General features: G+C 51.2%; 6 protein-coding genes across 6 annotated transcripts; 1 reads left to right on the top strand and 5 right to left on the bottom strand.

The window, feature by feature from the left end:
* Positions 1 to 1,922: 1,922 nt before the first annotated feature.
* Positions 1,923 to 3,873, bottom strand: C8A04DRAFT_11071 (amino acid/polyamine transporter I; the record flags this gene model as incomplete). The annotated part of the gene is made up of 5 exons (XM_062776825.1): positions 1,923 to 2,051; positions 2,134 to 2,785; positions 2,878 to 3,283; positions 3,359 to 3,626; positions 3,715 to 3,873. The coding sequence occupies 5 exons, from the start codon at positions 3,871 to 3,873 to the stop codon at positions 1,923 to 1,925; spliced, it is 1,614 nt and encodes a 537-aa protein (XP_062638221.1).
* A 2,564-nt stretch (positions 3,874 to 6,437) lies between these two features.
* On the bottom strand, positions 6,438 to 6,719 carry C8A04DRAFT_11125 (uncharacterized protein; the record flags this gene model as incomplete). Its single annotated transcript, XM_062776842.1, has 1 exon — positions 6,438 to 6,719. One exon carries the CDS (start codon positions 6,717 to 6,719, stop codon positions 6,438 to 6,440), a length of 282 nt encoding a protein of 93 aa, XP_062638220.1.
* Positions 6,720 to 7,530: 811 nt separating this feature from the next.
* On the bottom strand, positions 7,531 to 8,748 carry C8A04DRAFT_27345 (uncharacterized protein; the record flags this gene model as incomplete). Its single annotated transcript, XM_062780263.1, has 2 exons — positions 7,531 to 7,623; positions 7,732 to 8,748. 2 exons carry the CDS (start codon positions 8,746 to 8,748, stop codon positions 7,531 to 7,533), a joined length of 1,110 nt encoding a protein of 369 aa, XP_062638219.1.
* A 618-nt stretch (positions 8,749 to 9,366) lies between these two features.
* C8A04DRAFT_11086 (uncharacterized protein) lies at positions 9,367 to 10,184 on the bottom strand (the record flags this gene model as incomplete). The annotated part of the gene is made up of 3 exons (XM_062776829.1): positions 9,367 to 9,532; positions 9,617 to 9,840; positions 9,915 to 10,184. The coding sequence occupies 3 exons, from the start codon at positions 10,182 to 10,184 to the stop codon at positions 9,367 to 9,369; spliced, it is 660 nt and encodes a 219-aa protein (XP_062638218.1).
* A 1,545-nt stretch (positions 10,185 to 11,729) lies between these two features.
* On the top strand, positions 11,730 to 11,966 carry C8A04DRAFT_27343 (uncharacterized protein; the record flags this gene model as incomplete). Its single annotated transcript, XM_062780262.1, has 1 exon — positions 11,730 to 11,966. One exon carries the CDS (start codon positions 11,730 to 11,732, stop codon positions 11,964 to 11,966), a length of 237 nt encoding a protein of 78 aa, XP_062638217.1.
* A 6,826-nt stretch (positions 11,967 to 18,792) lies between these two features.
* Positions 18,793 to 20,351, bottom strand: C8A04DRAFT_27342 (uncharacterized protein; the record flags this gene model as incomplete). The annotated part of the gene is made up of 6 exons (XM_062780261.1): positions 18,793 to 18,795; positions 18,866 to 19,418; positions 19,480 to 19,746; positions 19,801 to 19,941; positions 20,047 to 20,154; positions 20,221 to 20,351. 6 exons carry the CDS (start codon positions 20,349 to 20,351, stop codon positions 18,793 to 18,795), a joined length of 1,203 nt encoding a protein of 400 aa, XP_062638216.1.
* Between the last annotated feature and the right edge of the window lie 259 nt (positions 20,352 to 20,610).

Genomic DNA, 20,610 nt, shown 5'->3' with positions numbered 1-20,610 from the left:
CGGGTATTTTTGAGATAGTTGTGGGACTACCAACTACTCAATGCTTGTTGGAGCGGTAAAGTGAAAACCTGTCCGACAGAGAGGAAGTCGATGGGGACCAAGACCCAATTGGGGACCACATAACGTCCGCCATAGAGGGTACTTGATTGCCGATCAAGGCCAGTACTGAGGGAAGGAGAGAAAAAGAAAGAGAAAATTGGGGAAGAAATGTCCCGGGCACCTCGGCCGAATACTATGGGTAGACGGCGGAACAGGATTCCAGTTTTAATATTCCCAATGCATCAGACCCGATCCCCTATAGATGGGAGAAGATTGGGTGGTCTGATTGGGAGGTCACTATCCAGCATTGAAGGCAGAACACTGAAATATCAGGGCTGCCTTTGTTTGCTGGGCCAACTGGTTCTGCCACTTGGAAGACCCAGTCGGCTGTGTGTGGAAAGGAAGAAGAAAGTGGGAGGAAGAGGGAGGTGAGAGGGTGAATTTATAGTCCTCTCAGGGCGGCCTGTGCACGTGTGCAATTTTCAAATCAGTATCTTCTTGGGCTGGCATTTGCAGGTGCTGAATTACGACTAAGCGACGGGGATCATGGTGGTGATCGTGTTGTGGACGAGGGGGTGTGTGAGCAAAGGCGTGTTTTGCGGGCTGATTTGGGAACGGACCCGCCTAGGGCGGAACTTCTCGCGGGTTTGCCAGGCTTTCAACAAACAAGAAGAATTGTGACCGAGTTGTGAAGAGGGATTCAAAGGGGATGTTGATTCGAGACTGACATGTGTTCACATATAGACGGCGATTGTTGGCAATAAAGGGGCCAAGTATGCCCAACATTTATCCTGCGAACTATGGACGAGTCTTGACCAGCTAATTATAAAGAATCACGATAGATTTATTGCTAGTCAACTAGTCTGGTCGAGCTGAAGAGTATCCGACGAAGAGAGGAACAGAGACACTAGCCATATATTATGATCAATCTTTGGCTCATGGGAAATCCGTAACTCCTTATGGACCACTCCCGTGGCTTGATGTAGTGCTAGGTAGGTAGGCGGGAACTACTTGGGAATGGGCCTCATTATGTTTGAACCTTTAGCCACCAAGTAAAGGAAGTGAAAGGGATCATTTTCCCCAGCTTTAGCAAGAATTTGGGACCTGGTTCATGTCTGCAGATAACCGAAGAGAACCTGGAAGAAGACAAGGAAAGCAGGTTAGCCTTGCCCAAAGGACCACAAGGCGCAACACATGTTCAAAGGTTTCTCGAACAACGGGGCACGCCACAAAGGAGGTGTAAATTCAGACTTGCCATGTTGATCGGCCGAAGCCTTGAGGAGTATGTGCAACGAAGAGCTCTCTAGCAGCTGATTAACTGGCCTACTGGTCAACCGGAGAATGTAATGGGGACTAGAAGAACCACGTAACGACAAGATTATATAGGTGGGTATATTTGAGTCATTTAGGCGCTTAACGCGGTTAGAAACCCTAAAATGAAGCATAGAGAGGGAGAGAACTCTTGTGATATCAGCAGTATATCGACCATAGTCTTGATACGAACCACCAATCCTGTGTCATCGTTGTCCTTGGGCAGTAATGAACACATTCCCCAATGAATTAAGTACTCTTTTTTCATTACTTCATTACCTTTGCAGAGGGGCAACTGTTGTCGACATGACTTTTCCAGATCCGAACCGTCTTAGATACCAACCTTTCAATCAATAACCATATATCCCAACTCCTTAATCCCAGATCGAAGGACGGAGCAAACGCAAATTCAGACCCCAGAATGCGCCCACAACCGTGAATCCATATTCCTTTTAAAGTATCCCATTCTAAAATCCCAGATGACAACGCCGTTATTGGCGCTATAGACCGTGTCCATCCCAGATGTGTGTGCAATAATTAAGTTGTAGGCCTAATGGTAAACGCCATCGAGATCAACCAGAACTTTGCGAGCTTTTCTTTGATGCTGACCCGGCGCCGGTGTAGTAGTGCCGTCCTTGAGCATACCAGAAGCCAAGAGAGAAGAGAGTGACGAACACGAACACGACGCTAGCGTAGTTCATCTGTAATCCCGATGTCAGCGATATCCAGTGCTGAGCCAACAGCTCCCAATAAAGAGAAAGGAACTCCAAAATAAAGACTCACATTTTCGTTTGTCACAGGCAGCTTTGTCGGGAGGAAGAAGATCACCGAGACAAAGACGTTCCATCCAACGGCCACAATATTCATGGGCAAACTCCACCGGCCGAGATGCCACGGGCCCCTCTCAAACCGTCCATACATCAACTTGCACACAATCGGCAGCACATACGACAGGTTCAGCGCAACGGTGCAGATATTAAACACCGCCGCCACAGCCGCCTCTTCCCCGATTAGACCCAAAAAATTAACCGCCACAGATAGCGCAACGAACAACCACACAGCCGCTACGGGCGTGCCGGAGCGCGTGTCCAACCGCCTCCAAACACCCGACCACGGAAGCAGGTCATCGCGCCCATACGCAAAGATGGTCCGGCTCCCGCCCTGGATGCCGGGGATTGAGCACAGGTTCATGACGCCAAAGCCGGCCAGGGTGAAGAAGACGGCCGGGGCGCGGCCGAGGGTGTTGGCGAAGAGCTGGGCGACGGGTTGGCCGGTGGGGGACTGGAGAAGGGCGGATGGGGTGCTGCCTGTTGCGGCGGTCATGCAGACAACGAGGACGAGGTTGAAGAGGAGGCCGACGAAGTACGTGAAGGTGGTTGCGGTGGCGATGGCGTTGGGGACGACGAGGGCCGGGTTGATTGCTTCTTCGGCGAGACTGGTATGGATGCGTTAGTAGGAGAGGTAAGTTGTATGTTTTATGTGTTTGTGGTACGTTTCTAGGGGTCAGGGTGATTGCTGATAACTCACCGAGCAGTACTGTCCGCATTGGTCATGATCCACGCCGGCGTCAAGCACCCGAACAAGAAGGCAAACCCGGGCGGCGACCAGCCCGAGAGTGCCGGCTCGAATTCCGTGAATGCGTACGCGACGCTATTCTTCCCTTCCGTCTTGACAAGCAAGCACACGCAGGCCCCGACGAGCACGCTCATGTGGAACACCACATACCCGCTCGTCAGCCGAGTCAGCCAGCGCGTGGGTAGGCTGTTGATGGCGCCGTGGACGACGGAGAGACAGACCATAACGCCGAAAATATGGCCGGGTGTCGGCACGTAGCGGAAGTCGGTCGCGATGGAGATGGCGGCCAGGAGCATCTGGCTCGAGGCGTATTCCCCGCTAGCCGTGCCGGCGATGATGCCAGCGAGACTGACGTAGCCTGTAACATCATGTAAGTTAGGTTGTCCGTCCCTAGTAATATGGAATATTACGAGACAAAGAAAAGAGGACTAACCCGACATCCAGCACAGAAACGGAGCTTGCCCTTCGGGCGCGACATACCGGAGCACCGAATACATCGCGCCCGCGCTCGGATACGCTGACGACAACTCGGCAAGACTCATAGCCATGGCCCAGGCACCCGCACCCCCAACGATCCAACTCCACATGACGGCCGCGGGACCACCAGCTTGGAGGCCGTACACCCAGGCTGACATGAGCGAGCTGTAGATGCCCGAGATACTCATGGCAAAGCTGAAGCTAGACCAGGCAGAGAATTCACGCTTGAAGACCTAGGTGACGGTGTCAATACTATCATACTTGCGGAAGCAGAGTATCGGGCGTCACGGCTTGGGTTGGAGGTCAACCTACTGGCTTGTACCCCATGGCTTCGAGCTTGCGGTCAGCATCACTCAACGCCGGCACATTCTCGCTGGGGGGCAGTGTTGGGGTTGTGTCGCCGCTGGATATCACATCCACCGGAGTGACCTGAACAGCGGCCTGCTTCTTTTCGGTGTCGGTTGAAAACATCGTTACGGCTCGTTCCTGTGCCTGAGAATCTGATGGAACTCAAACAAGACGTTCGACCATGCTCATCTGCCCTTCTTCACCATATTCGATTCTGCGGACGGTGGCATTTTGTATCCGAAACGTATTCAAGGTTCCCTCGCTCGCCATCTTGCAACTTCACCGCTTCCTAACAGAATTTTGCTCCTGTGAGGTAATCACAAATTCGAAGACCGCATTAGCAACGAGCCGCGCCTGCCGGTCACTGACCGGCTTCTCGGGGATGGCATCCTACGATCCGGCGTGCAGTCTGGACCTGCCGGCATTTGCGCCATGAAGCGAGTGTTGGGATGCACCGGAGCACGGAGAAGCATGGAAGATCGGTCTAGTTCGATCTGTTTGTTGCGCCAAAGTCGGTCCGTCTACGTTCTGGTGTCGGTACCCGAGATGCATTGCTTCTCGATGAATGTGATGTGTCAGGCTCTGGGGGGCGGGGGAAAGGGGAAAATCGGGCCCGTCCAGTGTTCGATGTGTTCCAGGTTCCAGATGTGCAAGGTGCGTTTCCCGTCGGACTCGCCATGAAGCGGATTTAGCGAAAGCGCGTGCCGCATCGTGACCCCAGCGGATGGTCAAGAGGGGAAGAGAAACATCCGTTATCGGACATCAGGGGGGTTGCCAGCAACACGATGTTCCTCCAGCCAAGCGCTATTCTAGGCACCTTGATATTTAGTAGGAACTCGGTGTCTTCCTCCGCGGGGCCAAGCCACGTGCGGAGAAAGAGAACATCTCCTGGAAGCCAAGGGACTGCATCTCGTTGGCAATATGAAACATTCCCAATCAGGGGTATCCGTTCGCAAGGTGGATGGGAGCGAGCAGGGAGGGGACCTTTTTTTTCGGGGGCTAGCGAGTGGAGGTTGTCGGATGACAGCTGACTTCTCGGCACGACAAGATCTGGAACATGGGTCAGGCACCAGATGAAGACATTGGACGGAGGTATTGGGTTAAGTTTAGTTACTTTGCGCGACATCGTGAACAGCCTGGGTCACCGTGCAGGATGACTCGCCAGAACAACTTCGGCTTTAGCCGGCTCCAGGAGGGATACGACCTGGATGGATGGCAACCCGCGAAGTACCTAAGGTAGCACCAAGACAAGTACTGAGGTACACACCTATCCCATCGTGCAAAAAGTTAGATTTTAGAAGAAGAGTGGAGAGAAAGGCTCGAGGTCATATTGCATTCTGAAATCTATTGGGTGTAAAAGGGAGCAAGAAGCCCGAGTTGCCGAGCGAAATCACCGGCCTCCCATCGCAGTGTGCCATTGCCAAAATCTTGGTGTGAAGTTGAAAAACCCATCCAATATTCCAACCGCCCGTCTATGTTTGACCCGTTCCCGCGGAAGATCTCCCGGGGCCGACACACCTTGCAGCTTGTCCAGGACCCCGAAACTCCCAGCAAATCAGTGGCCTTCAACCCAGCGGCAGTGCCCCCTGCCTCTGCCGATCGACACCGGCCCAGACCGTACAGCGGGTCCAGACGCGACCTCAAGCCCAGCACGGTCAGCTTCTCCAACACCCACCCGACATCCCCTCATCTTGTCCATCAAACTTAATTTTTTCCCACCGACTGAGGTCGCCGTTGTCGGGAGACCCACGATCGGAACGCTCACCCGGGGAGACGGGGAAAGGACTGAGGAAAAAGAAGAAGAAAAAGAGTGGTGTCCTCGTGACGGGGTCTTCCCCCTCCTTCGTCGTGTTACCCCCCGAATTGGCCAGACCGAGGTCCAAACTCGCGAGTCCCCAAATCTCACCGCCATGGTGCGTTCTAGATTATCGTGAGTGTCGCCGTCGCCGTCGCTTTCCCAAACTAGGCCATCCCGCCCGTTTGAAGTCAGCCCGCCCTTTTTTCTCCCTTTTTTCTCCCTTCTTTCTGTTGAAGGGACCTGCACTACTGCAGCCGGCATCGGGCCGTGGCCATGCTTGAGTCTTGAGACGAAAAATGGAATCAGAGCGGTACCTCCGAGGTTGCTTCAGTTGGTTGCTGACCCGGTCGATGGAAGGTCCCGTTAAGAGATAACACCGTCGCATGCAGCTGAATCCTCGGCCTGTGTTGAGGCCCAAATCGAGCCTGCCGTAACCATGGTCCCCAGAAGGAAAGCCCGACCCAGGTGTCGCCCCGGGGTTCCCCGTTTGGGACCGGTGGCGTATCCGCCGTTGTGTTTCGCGTGCTGTTGAACAAACTTGTGGGAGCTGAGACCAGAGAGGAAATGCATAGGACTCTGCTGGCCCGCTTCTTGACGCTAAATGCCGACTTGGCAACCCTCCAGGGCCGCTGGATCCAAAACCACGATGCAGATCCATGGTGTTGAAGCTGAAATCGCATTATCAATCACAATCGATTTTCATGGGCGGTATGCAGATTTGCAACTGGTTGATTCCCGTGGTTCTGTTATTCCCTTCGCGCCATCCGCGGACTAACTTTAATTATTTAATCATAAATTCATTGAAACAAAAGGCCGATCCATCCCAGTCTTCCTATAAAACCGCGTCCAATCCTCTCCTGGGCTCCCCTCACCTGCCCGGTCTCTTGAATTACTTCTTCGGGTTTGTCTTCCATTCTCCGGCATCTTTGACTCCCTGCGCGACGGAGGCCACGCCACCCTCGATGCCCGTGCCAATGTTGGCTACGCCGTCGCCGAGCGGCTTGCCCAAACCGCCGGTCGCGCCGTTGACTGTCTCACCGACACCGCGCGAAGCAGCGCCCAACACGCCGCCCACGGTGTTGGCCAGCCCGCCGACAGTGTTGCCAAGGGTAGATGTGACGGTCTTGCCCGCGCCGGTGAGGCCGCTGTTGGTGTTCTTGTCGTTGTTCATGTTGAGGGAAGTTTGATGGGTTGTCTTTTTCGGAATTTGGTTGTGAAATACGTGGAGATGAACTGGTGTTTGCTTTGATGGGATGGTTTTATTGTGAAGATGAACTCCCTCTAGGGTCTGAAGCCGCCTGGGCTGTTCTTATATGCTGTCGATGTTTTCCCTTCCGGTCAAGCTCCCCCGTTGAGATCCTTGACGGAAGCTTTCAGCTGCTTCCCCACTACGTCATCATCCCACATTTTGCCCCCCGTTTACGAGCCCACCCCTGGGAGAATGGCTTCTGACTCGTCCAATTCGAACGTTGTGTGACTCCATTTGAGTCTCATATCGGGGATTTTAGCGTAACGGGCGAGCCTTGCATAATGAAGATGACGTCGAGCTTCAGGCCATGACGACGCAGGCTCGCCAGGGAGCCAAGCCATGGGTGCATGGCAGCGCGAGTCGGAGGGGACAAGGCTGTTTAACTTAATGATTATTGTTTCTGACGCCGTCAGATCTCCCGCATCTCACCTTTCTCCAATCATCGGCACATGGCCTAGTACGCAATAATATGGGATGGTATTCTGCAAATGCGTTGGCTAAACTAGAGATGGCAGAAATTGCTCTGCCTTCGGCTTGCCCAATAATACCCATTCCATGACTGCTCCAAGCGCCCAAGTCTATCCCAGTCCCTCCAGATCTATCCCAGTTCTGGCGTGGCCGATGTGAGAAGTCCCGAGGTTGGTAGCCCTTGTATGTCTCTCTTCCCGCCAGACAAACATAAAAAAGATGCCAGCAATGTCACCCCAAAGAAAATGACCTTCTCTCTTCCCACCTACTGCTCTTCAAGCAACCCTTCTTTCTTGATCTTATAGCGCATGGACTCGAGCGCATTGCGGGTACGGCCGTGGAACATGGGAATCTCGTCCTGGACGTCAAGAAGATCAGCACACTAACTCCTTTTTTTTCCTCTTTCCCTTTTTCTTCCTTGTGATTTATCACAAAGGAGTTATGAAAGCAGGGGTTAATATCTTACAATCATTTTTTGATAACTCCATCCTAGGTCATGCAGGTAAACAAGCATCTGCTTCATTTCATCGGTCCATCCTCCACGACTTGTGGCCGCGGGGTTATTGTTGTTGTTGTTGTTGTTGTTGTTAGCAGCGGCGGGCGGTCCGCTGACAACAACCTGTCCAGTGGCGTTAGGCTGTCCACCGACGCCAGCCGGTCCACCGACGCCAGGCGCACCGGCCGCCGCGAAGGGTGAGCCACCCGGGGCGAAGGGCGAGGCAGCGGGGGCATCCACAGCTGGTCCCTGCGCGGGCTGGAACTTGTCGGCAAATTGTTGCTCCTGCTGCTGCTGGCCAAGCAGGGTTGGGTCGATGAGATGGTCACCCCAGCAAGCCTGGTAACCGCCGCCAAGGGCGGTGTGCGACTGCGTCGCGTTTGGCATTTCCGCCGTGTTAATAGACGGCGTTTGGCCGCCATCCTGCCCTTGGCGCTCGTCGGCTTGTCCAAGTGCGATGGACAAGACCGAGCGGTCGGTGCCAGGGTTCTGCCCTGGGTAGTAGAACTGGACGCAAGGAAGACTTCCTTGCTGGTTGGCGCCCATTTTCTGGGTCATCTCCTCACGGACGGCGTCCACGCGGTTGAAGAAGATTTTGGTCTTGATTACCTGGTCGTCTTTCTTGGTCCATTTGTTGGTGAAGGGCCAGTCGTAATTGTTCATGTGGCCGCCAAGGCGGCCGTTGTGAGCGTGCTCGGAAAACTCCTCAAAGGAGACAAAGGTAAGCCCATCGATCGCTGGCCGGGGGACACAGGCCTGTTGAGGCTGTGCTTGGTCAGTGAACCTCCTCTTATGAATACAGCCGAGTCCACCAGTGTCCTTAATGAGGATGCGGAATGTGTAACGAAAGGCGGAATGATGCTCCCGACACGCATATAGATCCCCGGACTTGAGCCTCTCGGCTTCCTTGTCGCAAGGTTTGATATATGACAGCAGGCGAGTTGACTCCTTGCAGCGGTCGCAAACTTCGAAGAGGTAGAGGCACATCTTGTCTGGTGCTGGCCTGGTGATTGACACGAGCGTCTGGTGGTTGAATGGTGAGGTGAACGGAGCAGTCCTCGCTGGGGGGGGTCGGTCGGATGGTGAATATGCACCGGGAATCCCGGTGGTTTTGGGTGAGCGCGCTGGGGTCGTGAATATCGCGGCGCGGTTTGGAGATTTGGAGGTTCGGAGATTGGGAAAAGAAAATGAGGAAAGATTCAGGGGTTGGTCTTCGTCAAGTACCTGGTCGTGAGATACCGCGATATTGGGAGGTCACTCCCAACGCAAGTTGAAGGAGACGGCGGCGGGATATCTCGGCTAGATGTCGGCGAGATGAATTTGAGAAGAAGGTCGTGGGAGGAAGAGGGGAAAAAGTTAGAAGTGAGGAGAGACAATCAAATTTTATAGGCATTGGTGGCCTGCACGCGGGTCCGGCGATTCATCGAGGCCGGACAACAGACCAGAATTCCTGGCGTCGTGAGTTATTCCTGGTTAACTGAGGCCATGACACAATGCAATTTAGATTGTCTCCATTTAAGTGAGAACTGCAACATTGATAAACGAACCTGAGTTTCCAATCAATCATCTTCCCTCCACCTTGTAATTATGTACTGAACGGTGTTTCTATGCTAATCGAGGTTGACTTGGCGGTTGATCTTGTCCCTCGCTGAATTCCACCATCTTCACTTGGCTTTTTTCTACCTGTGAATCTCTCTGTGACCTGTTTGTGACAAGATAAATTTTTACCATTCCGGAGGCAGCTAAAACAATAAACCCTGCGTGGACGATGCTATTGTTGACTTTGGTCAGTGTCCCATTCTTCTCCACAACATCATACGACTTGAAGATTCCTAACACATCAGGAAAAGCTTACCAGTAGGCAATCATAAAATACATGGCATTCTTCATGTCCATTGCCCAGTGCTTCCGTCGCTCCCCAACACCTCTGTCCACCATACCCAGGACCAAGAAGGCGAAAATACCAGCACCAATAAGGGCGATGTCGAAGAAAGTGGCGACGGCGTTGATAGCACGCTTGCGAATGAAGAATAGTATCGATACTATCTCGTACGTATCTGCCAACACTCCAAACACAATCTATTTAATCAAACAGATCCGCTGTTAGTCGTCAAGATTCAACAGAAAAGGGTTCAAGCACAACCATCACATACCGGGAAGAAAGACGGGACCAGCACGTCTACTCTTGCTGTCGGCTCGTCTTGCCAGTAGCTATATAGCCACGAAACAACCGCCAACGCGCCCAGTTCGAGCAAAACGGATAGAGAGCGCCCGATGAGTTGTACCCAGTTGAAGCCGGCGCCCAAATGTTCGACACCTCGAACCCGGGGAACACATTGCCTGCCTTCAAGATCGATGCTTGCTCCTATCTTGACCGTTGCTACGAACGCGCTCTGCGCGTAGCTGCTAGATGCCTCGATCATGAGAAGAAGAAACCGTTTGAACGAGGGCGGCGACTCTTTTGCCTCCAATCATCCGTGGTTCGTGAATACAGGGATAGGAACTGTAGTGCCGGGTGTTGTTGAATTAAGGTAATTAATTATTAATTGAATCTTGATCTTGTCGAGTTTCGATAGCCAGAGGGAAAATTGTAAAGTTTGGGTTCCAAACCAAGGATTAACCAACGGGACTTCCACCGCCCACGAGGCCCCGAGGTTTTGAAGAAGTTGGGACACATATGAACAAGGTGCTGGGACGCAGGACGCTAATTATTAATTAGAGGCAATTTACAGGAAGAGGCTTGGCACAAAGAACAGTCAACCAACAGGATGCGGACTACATATGGCGCAGCGTGACTCGCAGGAGGAAGAATTCTGACGGGCCCAGCATTTCTTTAATTATTTGCTGCCCTTGTGCCTGCTGGGTGTGAAACTCGACTCAGCCGCATCCTCATGGGCGGTGTCTCGCATTACATGCGGTTGTCGCTTCTTCCTTCGACGAAAACAGAAACATTATTAAAGCAAAGTTTGCACCGCCAATTCAGCTTTGGAATAGCGTTCTCCTCGAAAATGAACATCGCTCACAGTTAAAGCATTAACGTTGGTGGGCTTGATGGTTTTGATGTGTGCCGTACATAAAAATGCCGAGCCCCTGAGGGATGCGCATTTGCATCCAAGGCCATGAATTTACATCACAACCAGAATTAGGATCAACTCGGCGTTCAGATCATAAACAGCAGCCCACAATTCGTCTTCTGCTGATGAAGATGGAAGGATATCCATGGTTGATGTGACGGTGTTTAGAACTTTAGATCAGGTAATATTACTTAATACCTACCCAATCAATACTCCATCAAGCCCACCACGAATACCACATCTCGTCTAATTATTGCCCCGAACCAAGCCTTAAAATGATGGTGTAGAGACGCAGGGTAATACAATGCTACTGAAGTAAACAAGGGGAGGCGGCGATGAAGGAAAGCCAAAGGACAAAAGTCCAAACACAAAAGCCCTAACGTTATGGCAGGCTAGACAAGTCAATTAGCTGTTCTCCTCCTAGAAAACTACACTGAACAGCCAGAGTGATCAGCTCGCGAGTCCTATCATGTGCAGCGATTGTTAAAATGCTCTCGTCCCGTATTGCACCGCGGGCATAGTGGTAGAAAGGCAAAGGTGACGCGCAGAGCGCGCTCCATGTTGTCTTCCCCTAAATCAAAGCCCGACCGACCGATCATCCGCACCGCAAACATCAAAATAATAACCGAACCATCACAGCACTGACCAAAATCCTGATTGTTTTCCGACTTTCAGGACTGGTTTTCAAATCACCGCGATTTGGCGCCGCCTTGCTTACACCGATAGTGAACCTCTCTGCGCCTCAAGAATCGTTATCCGTTCAGAAGGTTGTGCTACAATCAGCTTCTGAGGTAGCCCTTCCTCACTTCTCCCCCGAAGGCACATAATTGACTGGACTCCCCCTCTCCCATCAAACGATTGTCAAGCTGACCAAGTCTTCGACAGACACTCAAAATGGATGCGCCGTCTCCTTCAGCTACCATCTTCGCCCTTACCCAGTTCCACACCATCCTCGGCACCGTGCTCTTTATCACCAGTACCAACAGTTTCAACAATACTGATTTGGCTCTAGCCAACACTCTGGCCTACATCCACTTCTGGTGTGCCACTCTCGGGTTTCTCTGGTGGTACTACCACGCCGCTACCACCAACGATCAGAACGAAGAACAGCAGAAGAACCCGACCGGCTAGAAGCCTGTCTTTCATGTGCTCTGCCTCGGAATGGTACTTGCTCTGGTGGGAGAGACTATGATGGTTGGATTCCGAGCTTTTGATGCCGGAATAGGCACCGGCGCCGACCTTGCGATTACTGGGGCTGGCGCGAAAAAGAACGGTGGCGACAGCTGGGACTTTTGGGAGAACTGGGACTTTTGGGGCATCGATGAACCTGTTGTAGTTGCAGGTCAGTCATGGTTGGACTGGTTGGGGTACGGATGGGTGATGGAGTGGCTGACTGGCTTTGGTGCGTGGCCCCCCCCCCTTGTTTGGTTGACGGCATGCCCTGGAAGCTCTAAGGAGAGTCTCGCTAATGCGCACCATCCTCGGGAACAGTGTCAATAATCGCGGTCGGCGGCCCCTTGGGACTTCTGGCCACTGTTATCTGGCCCAACATGGCTTGGTACTTCCGCCGGATGGCGCGGGTCGTAAGCTGGGGGTTTCCTTATACCACTACCGCGGCCTGGTTCTCTGTTAGATGGCTTGCTTGGGGTTTCGGTATCGCCGTTGCGTGGTTCTTATGGGCTGTTGAGATTGCCTTCAGGCTGTGCTTCGATACCGCTTAACGACGCATCTAAGTGTATGTTCGGTAGGGTAAGGTGGTACTAATGGGAGGGAAACCCGAGAGAGGACAAGACCAGGTGGAGGTATTAGTACACTAAAGTCAGAAGAGGGATTCAAGCAGGCTTAGTACCTGTGTAGTACAGAAGAGAATGGGTGGGCGAATTGTAAACAAAGCGTGTCCAAACAAGGTTGACTCCAGGGTCAAACAACGGGACTAATGGAAATTCTTCTCGGAGATTAGTTTCTTTGGACCTGTGACAAATGAGGACTGGTTGAAGGGGTATGTCCACCACAGACTTGATATGATTGCGTCGTCAAGTTGTCCTTGGACTCGAGATACCAGAACCCTAACCCTAGCCCTTATTCGAGGAAACTAACCCCTGAATCGCAAGTGGTCAACTCCCATCAAGACAGAGAAGACAAACACCTGAGGTGAAGAGTAAGATTTTCAACTTCAGTCAAAGGATTTATAGTTCTTGTAATGATTTGGTTGATCGAGGGTTCACATTGTGATCAACCGCACGCTTCATTACCCCCGTGACTACTTTGTGTACATAATTAATCCTCCCAGTTCCGCAGGTTAACGTTCATACGAACGACATTCTCCCTCGTTGCCCACTGTTCCATAGTTTTAGCATTGAACTTTGCAAACTTGAGGCACAAAGCTGGTTCCAAAGTGGATTTATCCTAGGCTTCAAGTCACTTGCAGCAAGCGGATTCTCGACCCGGGCAGCAGCCCCGGCTGCGCAGGCGGGAGCCGCGATACGGCTGGTGCTTCACGATCGAGCGGCCAATGAGCCGCCACGATCCCAATGTTGCCCCTCGTTTTTGGAGGTTCCTCAAAGAAGTCACGGTTTCTTTCTCCGGAGCGACTTTCAAGAAGCCAAGGAAAAGAAACTCGAACCACCACCGAAGGATGATGCTAAAAACAGGAGGACATCGATATCTTGATGGTATCAACGCATCAAACTAAGTAAAGCCGACGAGGTATGTATGATTCAACTCTTTTACAGAAATGTTGTTAGTTCCAGGTCGAACTTTGACCCTAGGGGCCGACGGAATAAACGTCTTTTGGCATACTCGGTATTGTGCTGGATCGGAAAGCCCCCAGCGTCCTCAATTCAGAGGCCATGGGTATTCACGGTTTACTGACAAGTTTGAAGCCAGGACTCTGGGAAATAGTAATGGTGCATACTCGGCACCCGGGGCTAAAGACACTGCGACTGACGATCGAAAACGCGACGATTGAAGCTAGATACAAATGCAAGAGGATGGGCATAAGAATACCATTAAGAGAAGAGAATGGACGGATGAGGTCAGCAAAGAGGAGGAGACACGGGGCTACGGATGAACACAGTTAAGAGGAGGACAGGGACCGACGGATGAATACTGTTAAGAGAAGGATACGGGTAGACGGATGAACACAGCTAAGAGAAGGATTGCGGGCCGACGGATGCACACAGTTAAGAGGAGGACTACGGGTCGATGGATGAATACTGCTAAGAGGAGGAACCAAACAAGGAAAGTTGAACACGGTAACCGTGTTATCATACCACATACGACGGATCTACGACCGAGTGAAGAAATCGCCGTCCCAGAAGCGATCAAGGGATACACGAAGCTAGAAATACACCCGCCAGAAACAAGTCAAGGAAAAAGGCAGGGGGTAATATCCCGAATATTACCAAGCAACAGATGGAACAATTTAAAAGACCAAACGACCAAAGAAGTCCGCAAAGACGTCGGTAAAGGTAGGGCCAGAATCTATACAAGAGGAGGGATGTGCTACAATTGAGATCGCCGACATATGACCGGCCCTCGCCTGTCATGTGACGGCTGACTCTATGGAAAAGCGGTGTCTCGGTTCCCGCAAGACACATGAGAACGAAGACGGAAAAGACACAACACAAGCATACCAACTTTGAAAAGTTATCTACCCGCAAGAACCATCATCGAGAAAGGGCCAGAAGTTGGAAGACCTGGTTCGGAATGGGGACTATAAGATACTTGCAAATCATCCGTCAAATACCCCCCAAATGTAACAGGAGGATTCCACCCAGCTGGATACCTACACGAGGAACTCAACGGCCCTCTGACGAGAACTCTAGGATCGCCACCCAAAAAAACACTCAAGCAGCACTTTTTGGGAATCCGGAGCAAGAATTCAAAGACAAGCATTCTCGAAGAGCCTCGAGAGCCCCGAATCTCGGAAGCAAGGGACGCTGCGGAGAGCAACGGAAAGGGTCGGTGGCAGTAAACGCAGCGAGTTAAGACACAACCAGGCAAGAAGCGGTTAGGGAGAACCTGCAGGAGGATCAAATCGATAAGCCGCCACAACCATACGCCCAACCTGCGGGTGCTGCCTTTTCGGCATACAAGCAACGGGGCTGGACGTGATGAGATAATTTCTCAAGCTCGGTGCTAGCGTGGGCAAGTCGAAGGGGTTACAAAAGATTCATGAATATTACTCAAATCTAAGTTCGGGACAACGACACCTCCAGAAACCAAATCCAAATATACCCTGAGGGCCAAAGAACATGAACGGAATCAAATACACTTGAAATTGGGGCCGAATTACACGAAGACCTTAATGGAGGTTTAGCAGTTCGATGCAGATTGGTACTAGTGATCACGGCAACCAAATTGTACAATGCCACATCGCAAGGATAATCGCACATGATTATTTTTGGATTGTAGGGACAGCGAACACTCAGGCAGCCCGGCCATAATTGATGAAGAACCTTACGCAGCGCTATAATTAATATAGATCTAGCCAACAGAGGCGTCAGGCGATATATTGACAATTTTACGGTGGTTCTTCACGGGGGGTTCTTCACGGAAGCTCGGATGTATATTGCAACGAGATTTATTTCGTTCAACTGCACCGGTTGTTGAACTTGAAATAATCGTGAGGGGAGATTCAGAACTCGACATTCGCGATTCATGTCATAGTCACGTCAAAAGGGAGGGTCACAGCGATGATAATGCTCCGGGTGAGCGTCGTCTCCATCCGAGATTCCGTACCTAGTAGGGTCACGCATTGGGGAGAGACATGTCCTCTTCGGGCATGACACTGAGAAGGCACTTTCAGTTCCCGATCTACAGTTTCAAAGTCGAAATTCAAACCATGCCCGTCAGACATATAGCCTTTTCAAACATATCCCGACTCGGGAGCATATTCAGGTTCGCCCCCAGCAACTGGGAAATCAACTATAATTAAGTCTTGGGGTTTGTTCCCCGGCTTCGGGTTATCATCTTGCTCTTTTCAACATGAGTAACCAAGGACTATTTCAAACCGTTCGCCAACGTTATCGGGTCTCAACGGGGCAGCCAAAAGTCAGCCTTATCTACCTATGCGGTTTGGCCTCTGGCTTCGTGATCAGCTCCACGGTACACCCGACATGACGGGTTAGCTTCGACACGGAACAAAGCCATGGATGAGATCTTCTTGGGAACTCCGTGACAAAGTCCAAGACGGTCGGCCGGTAGCAGCCAAGTACAGGGGAGGACCCGCCAATATGGAGATGTCTTGGGGGTTAGCTAAGGTGATGGTTTGGGCGCAACAAAATCCCCATCACACCACCACCCTAGCATCTGGGTCTTCGTCTTACGCAGAATACATTGAAAGAGGATGATATTCTTACATATCACGCTAGATCAGCGCGTGTTATAACATCAACTGTCACATCTCAGCGACAGAAATATCATCCCCTTGGCTTTCTAATTAATTGTGTCCCAGCCTGTCGCATCGTCCTCTGCCGTCATTATGTCTGCTTCAGGACACAAGAAACCTGATACAACTCCTCAGAGACGTTTTTTTATCCTACAGCATCACCACAGATGATCTAGAACAGCCTTGAGATGAGGCTCGAGAGCTTGCTATTTGAAAGGTGGAGAATGACAGCTCGACCGCTCAAGAATACTACCCAAGTATGCAAACCCTCCAACCATGGTTTCTGGTGCCCGAAACCTTCTCCTCCCAAGACTAGCAGGGCGCCAAATCTTCAATGACATCTTGGCCGGTTTCATTGCTTCTGCGACTCAGGAAGGCCCTTCAATCGTCACGGCCGGGTGACTTTTGGGCAACACCAAGACCGACAGCCAAGGAGCGCCAAACAGAAGGCGAAAGGCCACACATGGTGAAGTAACCCAGGCCAAGGAACAAACGGCTCTGGTGCCCCAAAGCAAGACCCAATGAGGATTGGCCTGAGAGAAAAGGTTGCAAGGCTTCAGCAATGGACCGCAACCCAACACGGGAACCAACTGCAACTATGTCGCCAGCGAGAAAAACGGAGAACTCGCTGTGGCCTTCCAAGCCAACAGCCCCCTCTGCACGCAACAAGAACGCGAGATTGGCACGGTGGCTGGTGCTGCACAGCCCAGGACAGCAAGTCTTCCCGTTGTCTTTTACAGGATACGAATGGGGCTAGAAGTGGCAAACAATACCCATTGTTTGCTAATTGGAGAACCTTTGGTCTCAAATCGTTTTGTATGATGAGCCACAAAGACAGATAAAACAACGACACGTAATTGCATACCAGCCCTTTACCTGGCCCCAACTCATATTGAACAGAGAAACCCGAACAATACACCCACCGTTTCGGTTCCCAGAATTCCGATCCGGTTGGGTGTTACATACCATCACCAACGCCACATTCCTCCGTCACATTCCGTTGCCTTAGCCCGGCTGTTACATTCCTGACAGCAGTAGTAGCGGGTAGTTGTGAGCAATGAAGATACGGACCAATACCTGACCACCGTCATACCTAACCGGCTTTTGTAACGCTCACTCTACTAGAGAAAGTGGTACTCGCCGGACAGTACCGAGAATTACAGACAGCGAAAGCTCTTACCGCCTGCTAGACCGGTAGTTCGTTAACCCCTTGGCAGAATTAAACTACCAACCTCTGTACTGAGTCCCTGGGTAACAATAATTTTACCATAAGACAGGGTTATAGCGACTGGAATTGGCCCTGCCGATCAACATTGTATTTAGTCTGGACAGAATACATCAAGCTAGCGATCGAAAGGGTCTATGCTATAGGGACGAAAAAGCCGTATTGGTCTATCATGTATAATACAGGCTAAATTATAATGATAGCTTGCTAGCGAAAGTTTGAAATACATCACCAGCCAAGTAACAGAGTAGTTAGAGCTCTGCTAAGATGGACACTAGGGTGCCGCCTACTCCAATAGAGAATAGAGTATAGAAACTAAGTGTGAATACTATAATAAACGTTAAGAAAAGTAGGAGAGTGGTTATTTTACAGTTGATCTTACAATGCCAAATACTGATATTAGTCAACTTGGGCTCTCAGCGTTACTAGCTGAAACATTATGATCCAATGCACTAACACCTGACTGTATATAATTGATTATACGGGTCTTTGAAGTCCACTTACCAGCTAGAGTAGGGCGTCTATAAAAACGATATCATGGGTATCGAGTAGTACGACACTGAGAGATGTTCTGTCTGTTCCCTCCAGCAGGAGAAAACCATTGAGTTGTTGGTTAGCTAATTGTAAAAATGTAATCAAGGCACTGGGCAAGCAGGCGAGCGCACACAATAATAGTATAGGGACCTCTTAAATGATAGCATAGCATTGCATAACGAGTAACTGACGTCCTTTTGAAAGATACCAGCCTGAAAACGAGTTGCCTCCAGAGATCAACCGGGAAACCATAAAAGACCGCAAGGGCAGGTGAAAATACCAGCCAACCGCGCCCAGATAGTTCATAGAGAAAAGAATCTTTGAAGATAACTTTCCTTCCCCATCCGAGGTCCAAATCAAATGAGCCGAGCAGACCAAAGATCACTCGCCCCCTCCGATTGTACCTTGATGAAATCCATCCCGGAAACAACTTGACGTGATAAATAGCTGCATCAGAGGACAAACGAAACGAAAGCCTAGCCGGCCACATAGTGGCATAGGGCGTAGCGCGTGAAACGCAGCGAAACAAAATGAGAGAAATTTCCTCGACCATCCATCATCCCTATCCGTTCCTCATGTCATTCGTCATGAGAACATGTCGGCGAGAAAGTCAAGAAGACGAAGAGCGGAACCGGAAAACGCCGAGCAATGCCCCGGGAAGACAAAGCAAGAGATCGTAAAAACCGAATGAGGTCCATGATGGTGAAGAAGCCAGGCAAGTCCGAAAACATCAAACTCCTAATGCTTTTCCCATGACCAAGACACCGCCCCCCGAACTCCACGCGAGGAACGATTGACCAAGGAAATTACTGTGAACAATTGTTAGCTGGGTGTAGGGAGGGACTAGGTCCTAGAAGAAAAGATTGTAAATTCACTTACCGGCAGAGGGCCGCCGGGAGGAGGACCCTGCGGAGGGTTGCCGCCGAATGGAGGGCCGCCATAAGGACCGCCAGGACCAGGGGGGCCACCATGGGGAGCCAAGCCGCTCATGTAATGAGGAGGGGGCGGGGCTGGGCGGTACGGGGTGCCAACGCCAGAGTTGTTCTGGGAGCGACCCCAAGAGAGGCGGACACGAGAGTTACCAATTGGGTAGCCCTGCATTTGGTTGATCGCCATCTCAGCTGCGTGCCTGTGCACAAATTGCACAAAACCACAACCCTTGCCAGGCGGGATCTTGACATAGGTGATTTCCCCAAAGCCTTGGAAGAATGAACGAAGCTCGTCCTCTGTGACATAGCCAGAAAGCCCGCCAACAAACACGGTAGTGTTGTTAGGATCGGTAAACTGGTTCATCGGCTGCATAGGATTAAAGGCAGCAGCACCTTGGCCATAAAAAGGCGGAGCTCCCCACATGGGAGCAGGATGGCCGGCCACAGGAGCGACCAGTTGGTTACCACCCTGGCTATGACCGCCACCGCCATACTGGTGAGAGCTAGAGATGAAGTTAGTTGAGGGGAAATCAATGCTGGCAACTATTTTAGGAGGTCGCATACCGAGTCTTGGGGGTAGCGGTAGAGATGCGCATGGGGCGGTTGCCGCAGTAAACACCTTGCATCTCGACTAGAGCCCGTTGCTGATCTGACTCGTCGCTAAAGCGCACGAAACCATAACCTCTGGATTGACCGGTCATAGCATCTGTCATAATCTTCGCAGACTTGCACGACGGAAAGCGAGACTGGAATAGGGAAACCAACACAAATTCGTTAACCTCCGGGCCGAGATCGCCAACGAAGATGGAGAATTCAGGGCCACGGTCGTCACTGGAGTTGAAGTTAGTAAAATAAGATTGAAAAATCCATGTTTGGGGACTATACCGGCGATCGACCAAACCGCCTCCAGAGGCCCAGTTGAGCTTGAAAACACGAGTCGAGTTGGGCACTGGAGTACCATTGAGGTTAAGGGCCTTCTGGGCAGCCTCGGCAGTCGAGAACTCAATGAAGCAATAGCCGGCGTTACTGTAGATATGTTAGCCTACTACTAGAGTTGTGCGATCAATGCCGCGACGGGGTGGAAATGTGTCGGGAGGTGAAACAGAAGGCTAAGAATGGGAAAATACAAACCCAGAGTTACGGTCGCGAATGACTTTGACTTGCACGTTCTCAGCGAGGACAGTCTGGAACACGTTCTTAATGAAGTTCTCGTCCATCCAGCCTTCCATCTCGCCCATCCTAAATGTAATCGTTAGTACGAATGCCGGTAAAATACAGGTGATCAGCGACTGTCTTTTAACATACCAAAGGGTCTTCGCAGCCTCATTCGAGGACGGCATAGGGGCCGGCGGAGCAAAGCCGGTATCGCTAGATCCGTTCATGCTAGGACCGTTGGAGGTGGTACCCGGGGGGCCGGTAGGGGTATACTCCGCCATTCTAACGGCTGATATGAAAGTCAGTAATCTGTTGGTGCTCGATGAATATAACTGCGATGAGGAGCGTTGATGATGGTTAAGAGAGGATACAGAGCCCCAATGCCCAATGTAATGAATGAAAGTTGAAGAGAGTGGGAAGATCCTGGAAATAGAAAGGAAACAAAATATGTTTGGTATAGAGGGAAGGAACGGATAGTTGGAAACACAACTTTGCGCCCTTCTTTCCAGGCGGCTGAGCACATCCAAGGAATAATGCCGG

Source organism: Dichotomopilus funicola (assembly GCF_033296635.1).
Source record: "Dichotomopilus funicola strain CBS 141.50 unplaced genomic scaffold C8A04scaffold_20, whole genome shotgun sequence".
Taxonomy (NCBI): domain Eukaryota; kingdom Fungi; phylum Ascomycota; class Sordariomycetes; order Sordariales; family Chaetomiaceae; genus Dichotomopilus; species Dichotomopilus funicola.
The sequence above is the reverse complement of the archived record's forward strand: the minus strand, read 5'-3'. Positions and strand labels throughout refer to the sequence as shown.